This window comes from Convolutriloba macropyga, chromosome 6 (assembly GCF_964194025.1).
Source record: "Convolutriloba macropyga chromosome 6, txConMacr16.3, whole genome shotgun sequence".
In the NCBI taxonomy this organism is placed as follows: Eukaryota; Metazoa; Xenacoelomorpha; order Acoela; family Convolutidae; genus Convolutriloba; species Convolutriloba macropyga.
Window position 1 is genome coordinate 11,569,505 of NC_134473.1, and position 7,948 is coordinate 11,577,452.

A 7,948-nucleotide genomic window follows, 5' to 3' on the forward strand; every position below is an offset into this window, starting at 1 on the left:
CAATTTTACTTTTTTTTTCAAATTAATGAGTTTTCAAAGATGTTTCTGACAATTTCATCTTGTGGAATGGGCAAAGGGTATGAAGCAGTCATGGAAACGTGCTCTTTTGGATAGTACTCCATGAAAAAAATTAACAGTTTTGCACCAATTGTTCTGGTTTACATTTAGGAAAAAAATATCAATCGATTCTATGATCTTCTCGGCCATGATATTAAACAATTACTCCAAAAAAAAATCCCCAGGGGGCCTTAGGGCCCACTGGGGATTTTTTTTGACACCCCACTATCAGAGGACTCTGTGTGCGTCATTTTGCGCTAATAAAAACTTTGCTGCGATTTTGGTTGCTGACATAGCGTTGCAAATGGGGTGAAACGGACCCCAAAAAAAATTTTCCGTTTTGTCAGTGCAGAGACATTATGTGCAAAGAACCATAGTTTGGGATGAAGATGTGGCACCACAGGTCTTCACCATACATTAGATTAGACTGGTTACCAAATACTGTATTGTTTTTTGCAAAAAATGCCCAGCAAACTTGTTTCAATTTTACTTTTTTTTTTTCAAATTAATGAGTTTTCAAAGATGTTTCTGACAATTTCATCTTGTGGAATGGGCAATGGGTATGAAGCAGTCATGGAAACGTGCTCTTTTGGATAGTACTCCATGAAAAAAATTAGCAGTTTTGCACCAATTGTTCTGGTTTACATTTAGGAAAAAAATATCAATCGATTCTATGATCTTCTCGGCCATGATATTAAACAATTACTCCAAAAAAAAAATCCCCAGGGGGCCTCAGGGCCCACTGGGGATTTTTTTTGACACCCCGCTATCAGAGGACTCTGTGTGCGTCACTTTGCGCTAATAAAAACTTTGCTGCGGTTTTGGTTGCTGACTTAGCGTTGCAAATGGGGTGAAACGGACCCCAAAAAAAGTATTTCCGTTTTGTCAGTGCAGAGACATTGTGTGCAGAGAACCATAGTTTGGGATGAAGTTGTGGCGCCACAGGTCTTCACTATACATTAGATTAGACTGGTTACCAAATACGGTATGGTTTTTGCAAAAATTGCCCAGCAAACTTGTTTCAATTTTATTTTTTTTTTTCAAAATATTGAGTTTTTAAAGATGTTTCTGACAATTTCATCTTGTGGAATGGGCAATGGGTATGAAGCAGTCATGGAAACGTGCTCTTTTGGATAGTGGTCCATGAAAAAATGTAACAGTTTTGCACCAATTGTTCTGGTTTACATTTAGGAAAAAAATGTCAATCGATTCTATGATCTTCTCGGCCATGATATCAAACAATCACTCCAAAAAAAAATCCCCAGTTGGCCTTAGGGCCCACTGGGGATTTTTTTTGACACCCCACTATCAGAGGACTTTGTGTGCGTCATTTTGCGCTAATAAAAACTTTGCTGCGGTTTTGGTTGCTGACTTAGCGTTGCAAATGGGGTGAAACGGACCCCAAAAAAATATTACCGTTTTGTCAGTGCAGAGACATTGTGTGCAGAGAACCATAGTTTGGGATGAAGATGTGGCGCCACAGGTCTTCACTATACATTAGATTAGGCTGGTTGCCAAATACGGTATGGTTTTTGCAAAAAATGCCCAGCAAACTTGTTTCAATTTAATTTTTTTTTTCAAAATATTGAGTTTTTAAAGATGTTTCTGACAATTTCATCTTGTGGAATGGGCAATGGGTATGAAGCAGTCATGGAAACGTGCTCTTTTGGATAGTAGTCCTTGAAAAAAATTAACAGTTTTGCACCAATTGTTCTGGTTTACATTTAGGAAAAAAATATCAATCGATTCTATGATCTTCTCGGCCATGATATCAAACAATCACTGCAAAAAAAAATCCCCAGTGGGCCTTAGGGCCCACTGGGAATTTTTTTGACAACCCACTATCAGAGAACTTTGTGTGCGTCATTTTGCGCTAATAAAAACTTTGCTGCCGTTTTGGTTGCTGACTTAGCGTTGCAAATGGGGTGAAACGGACCCCAAAAAAAGTATTTCCGTTTTGTCAGTGCAGAGACATTGTGTGCAGAGAACCATAGTTTGGGATGAAGATGTGGCGCCACAGGTCTTTACTATACATTAGATTAGGCTGGTTGCCAAATACGGTATGGTTTTTGCAAAAAATGCCCAGCAAACTTGTTTCAATTTAATTTTTTTTTTCAAAATATTGAGTTTTTAAAGATGTTTCTGACAATTTCATCTTGTGGAATGGGCAATGGGTATGAAGCGGTCATGGAAACGTGCTCTTTTGGATAGTAGTCCTTGAAAAAAATTAACAGTTTTGCACCAATTGTTCTGGTTTACATTTAGGAAAAAAATATCAATCGATTCTATGATCTTCTCGGCCATGATATTAAACAATTACTCCAAAAAAAATCCCCAGGTGGCCTTAGGGCCCACTGCGGATTTTTTTTTGACACCCCGCTATCAGAGAACTCTGTGTGCGTCATTTTGCGCTAATAAAAACTTTGCTGCGGTTTTGGTTGCTGACTTAGCGTTGCAAATGGGGTGAAACGGACCCCAAAAAAAGTATTTCCGTTTTGTCAGTGCAGAGACATTGTGTGCAGAGAACCATAGTTTGGGATGAAGTTGTGGCGCCACAGGTCTTCACTATACATTAGATTAGACTGGTTACCAAATACGGTATGGTTTTTGCAAAAATTGCCCAGCAAACTTGTTTCAATTTTATTTTTTTTTTCAAAATATTGAGTTTTTAAAGATGTTTCTGACAATTTCATCTTGTGGAATGGGCAATGGGTATGAAGCAGTCATGGAAACGTGCTCTTTTGAATAGTGGTCCATGAAAAAATGTAACAGTTTTGCACCAATTGTTCTGGTTTACATTTAGGAAAAAAATGTCAATCGATTCTATGATCTTCTCGGCCATGATATCAAACAATCACTCCAAAAAAAAAATCCCCAGTTGGCCTTAGGGCCCACTGGGGATTTTTTTTGACACCCCACTATCAGAGGACTTTGTGTGCGTCATTTTGCGCTAATAAAAACTTTGCTGCGGTTTTGGTTGCTGACTTAGCGTTGCAAATGGGGTGAAACGGACCCCAAAAAAATATTACCGTTTTGTCAGTGCAGAGACATTGTGTGCAGAGAACCATAGTTTGGGATGAAGATGTGGCGCCACAGGTCTTCACTATACATTAGATTAGGCTGGTTGCCAAATACGGTATGGTTTTTGCAAAAAATGCCCAGCAAACTTGTTTCAATTTAATTTTTTTTTCAAAATATTGAGTTTTTAAAGATGTTTCTGACAATTTCATCTTGTGGAATGGGCAATGGGTATGAAGCAGTCATGGAAACGTGCTCTTTTGGATAGTAGTCCTTGAAAAAAATTAACAGTTTTGCACCAATTGTTCTGGTTTACATTTAGGAAAAAAATGTCAATCGATTCTATGATCTTCTCGGCCATGATATCAAACAATCACTCCAAAAAAAAAATCCCCAGTTGGCCTTAGGGCCCACTGGGGATTTTTTTTGACACCCCACTATCAGAGGACTTTGTGTGCGTCATTTTGCGCTAATAAAAACTTTGCTGCGGTTTTGGTTGCTGACTTAGCGTTGCAAATGGGGTGAAACGGACCCCAAAAAAATATTACCGTTTTGTCAGTGCAGAGACATTGTGTGCAGAGAACCATAGTTTGGGATGAAGATGTGGCGCCACAGGTCTTCACTATACATTATAGATTAGGCTGGTTGCCAAATACGGTATGGTTTTTGCAAAAAATGCCCAGCAAACTTGTTTCAATTTAATTTTTTTTTCAAAATATTGAGTTTTTAAAGATGTTTCTGACAATTTCATCTTGTGGAATGGGCAATGGGTATGAAGCAGTCATGGAAACGTGCTCTTTTGGATAGTAGTCCTTGAAAAAAATTAACAGTTTTGCACCAATTGTTCTGGTTTACATTTAGGAAAAAAATATCAATCGATTCTATGATCTTCTCGGCCATGATATCAAACAATCACTGCAAAAAAAAATCCCCATTGGGCCTTAGGACCCACTGGGAATTTTTTTGACACCCCACTATCAGAGGACTTTGTGTGCGTCATTTTGCGCTAATAAAAACTTTGCTGCGGTTTTGGTTGCTGACTTAGCGTTGCAAATGGGGTGAAAAGGACCCCAAAAAAGTATTTCCGTTTTGTCAGTGCAGAGACATTGTGTGCAGAGAACCATAGTTTGGGATGAAGATGTGGCGCCACAGGTCTTCAAAAAACATTAGGTTAGACTGGCTACCAAATACGGTATGCTTTTTGCAAAAAATGCCCAGCAAACTTGTTTCAATTTTATTTTTTTTTCAAAATAATGAGTTTTTAAAGATGTTTCTGACAATTTCATCTTGTGGAATGCGCAATGGGTATGAAGCAGTCATGGAAACGTGCTCTTTTGGATAGTAGTCCATGAAAAAAATTAACACTTTTGCACCAATTGTTCTGGTTTACATTTAGGGAAAAAATATCAATCGATTCTATGATCTTCTCGGCCATGATATCAAACAATCACTCCAAAAAAAATCCCCAGTGGGCCTTAGGGCCCACTGGAGATTTTTTTGACACCCCACTATCAGAGGACTTTTTGTGCGTCATTTTGCGCTAATAAAAACTTTGCTGCGGTTTTGGTTGCTGACTTAGCGTTGCAAATGGGGTGAAACGGACCCCAAAAAAATATTTCCGTTTTGTCAGTGCAGAGACATTGTGTGCAGAGAACCATAGTTTGGGATGAAGATGTGGCGCCACAGGTCTTCACTATACATTAGATTAGACTGGTTACCAAATACGGTATGGTTTTTGCAAAAAATGCCCAGCAAACTTGTTTCAATTTTATTTTTTTTTCAAAATATTTTTTTTAAAGATGCTTCTGACAATTTCATCTTGTGAAATGGGCAATGGGTGTGACGCAGTCATGGAAACGTAGTAGCTCCCAAACAAAGTTTGAAGCAATTGTTTTGGTAGCTTGTCTTTTGCACAACATGCTAAATCGATATGTTAAATATTCGTTTTTTTATATAATACTATTATTCTAAGGTGAGGGCCTCGGGCCCGCATGAGGTGCACCACCCCTCCCTGCCCCGTTGAGACGCCGGTTAGTCGGTTTCCCCCCCCCCCCTCTGGGCTTTTGTGCATCTCAAGTTGGGGACGTCTTCGGTCTGGTTTATAAAAGTAAGGTTTTCGTACGGATGTTTACGATTATTTCAAATAGGTAATTTTAAAAAGAGGTCTTTTTGTTTAGGTCATAGAGTTGTCCAAAGTGAACCCTGATAAGATCCGTTTTTCCCTGCTTTCCTGTGGGAAATCCTATTTTTCCCGAGAACGCTGGTAAGATCTGGGGTTTTTCCCGGTTTTCCTGTTGAGAATCTTATATCCCCCTGAAACCCTGATAAGATGCAGGGAAAAAAGCCTGGGTTTTCCTGGTAAGTTTCCCGCTGAAAACCCGAAATTCCCTGAAACCCTGATAAGATGCATGAAAAACCCTGGGTTTCCTGGTAAGTTTCCCGCTTTTTTCCCGGTTTCCCTGCCAGGAAACACTGGTTCCCGGAAACCCTGCCGGGAAATGCGGGATCTTACTCAATCTTTGCATATCTTACGAACCCTGGAAAGTTTCCCGGTAAGTTTCCCGGGACTTTCCCTTGTTTTTCCTGGGTCTTGCCGGGAAATTTTCCGGGAAATTATTAAGATTTCCGGGAATCGGTGCACTGGGTAATAAAATTTCAGACGAAATCAAACAGTTCGCTCGTATTAGGAGTTCATTATCCCATATTAATTTATCTGTGTCTACACCGATCTGTAAACTTGTCAAAACTTCATTGCGCACTTTAAGTATTTTATGACAAAATTGCAGATAAAAAAGAAAAAAATCAATTAATGACGATATCGTCGTCAATTAAATGCGATGTTATCGTCAATTAATTACGATATCTTGATATGAGAATTTCAAGAAATACAACTTTTGCAATAGATGTGGCGGTTATCCAAACAGTCTGCCAAGTAAACTTTAACAGCGCAACAACTTCTGCGAGAAAAGGAAACGGAAATGTGATTGCACTATACATGAGAATTTATCTTTAAATTGTCGGTGACAAGGGTGGCTATTACAATGAAAGATCTTGCAGAGGAGCTGTTAGCAGATTTTGTCTACTGTTAGATTGGAAAGAATTCAAGAAAAAAACTATTAAATGGAATCTATTGAAGAGAAATTTTTTCGGAAAACTATAACAAAAAGTTTCCGATATTTTCTAATAGACAGGAAAATTAGTCTTCTTGAGGCCTATGGCGGCCATCGATTGAGACTTCGGGAACCCACACATACGGAGCGGAATAGATGTAGCCACAGAATAATGGCCAATGTTTGCGCAATAAGAAGAATCGTTTGACCTACATGGTTGACTGAGCTAAAAAAAACTTTGAGCAGCTTCGTTAGATTTCTATACCCCAAATTTTTGATAAGGATTCGTCAGTGCATTTTCCAACCAGTGTGGCTTCTTGAGGTATTAAACTGCCACCAATTGTTTTGCAATGGAGGAGAGATGGAGCATAAATACAGTGCGTATACTTTAAATGTCACATCAAAAGCTGTCACAAACAGAGTAAAAAACTGCAATATAGAGCGAGAAATATGTTAAATAGTCGTAATAAATATTTTAAATAGATGTAATCAAACCAACTATTCCAAATATCGTCAACTTCAAGAAGTTATAGATTTGTTATTAGGTGCAAAGAATGAGACAAAAACATGACTTACCTGGGGAAATCATTTTCAACTTAGCTGCAAGTTCTGTAAAGGCAAAGACGGAAATGCTTACGAATAATTTAAAAAGTGGTTTGCAAATTCTTGAGAATTGACAACAACAAGCAACCCCCCCCCCCCGCCTCCTCCAGAGACCAATCCCCTTGCGATAAATTTTGATGTCAAGCAGACCGTAATGTGAACATTTGCTTTTCAGGCTTAATTCGGGCAATTGATGTGACTATTTGCTCAAGATCCCAATGTGAAAAGCCTCATTGTGAAAGCCAGATAGTGACTCAGAACCATCCTGTCTGGCTCTATTTCAAATGTGGTCATCCTGGGGACTTGATTGTCATCCGATTTTCCATAAATAAATCATTTTGCCGACTGGAGGCCTATGGTTATGAAATTGAATGAAATGGAAACATATTTTAACTCACCAGGAATTCAAAAAACAAACCTTTTAGTTCTCCCTTGGGAAGGTCTGGTTTATAAAACTGCACTACTGATATTTAATAAGACCATCTGAGATTTTAAATATTAATTGTTTTAATATATTACTTGTTGAATCCCGGGTCGAAGTCTAATCGCTAAAAATCGCTGAAAGATGTAAGATTTGCAGTGAACTTGCATAAAAAGTGTAAGATTTGCGCTCAAAGCGTTGAATGCGGTGAAAAAAACTTTTAGCGGTGAAATTTCTTTTTCAAAGAAAATTTTTCACCGCTACCAGCAGAGTGCGGTAAAAAAAATTTTCAGCGCTAAAATGGCAAATCTTACGAATACTCACCGCTAAATTCATCGCTTATCTTAAATTCACAGGAAATATCATAGAAGTAAGCGACAGATGGCGCAGTGGAATAAGAAGTCGTCGACATGTAGGAGGCGAGAGGTCGGAACCCGTGTAGGGCAGTTTCTTCGTGAATAAGATTTGAGCGTTAAAAATTCGACCCGGGATACAATAATGACAAAATAACACAACTCTGTGTAATTATATTAGTCCGAGTCTTACAGAAGTTGCTTAAAGAGTCCAAGTTGCAACACAATGATTTCCGGGCAAGGCAACATTACGCTTCACATGACCCAAATATGGCGAGCAAATTGGCACTCACTTGTAAGTGGAATTCACAAAAAACATTCATACATATATTCTTAATTACCATTTGCGTTTATTTTAATTTTTATGTTGAATTTGGAAGCATATA

The 7,948-nt window shown here is 38.5% G+C and overlaps 1 protein-coding gene across 1 annotated transcript in view; it reads left to right on the top strand.

Moving 5' to 3' along the window:
* LOC142340767 (uncharacterized) overlaps nucleotides 1-7,219 on the top strand; it is a 54,291-nt gene extending 47,072 nt beyond the window's left edge. Inside the window, exon 2 of the mRNA XM_075391472.1 lies at nucleotides 6,964-7,219. Coding sequence (XP_075247587.1) covers nucleotides 6,964-7,163 — 200 coding nt within the window. The 3' untranslated portion in view covers nucleotides 7,164-7,219. The remainder of the gene's footprint in view (nucleotides 1-6,963) is intronic.
* The last annotated feature ends 729 nt before the right edge of the window (nucleotides 7,220-7,948 follow it).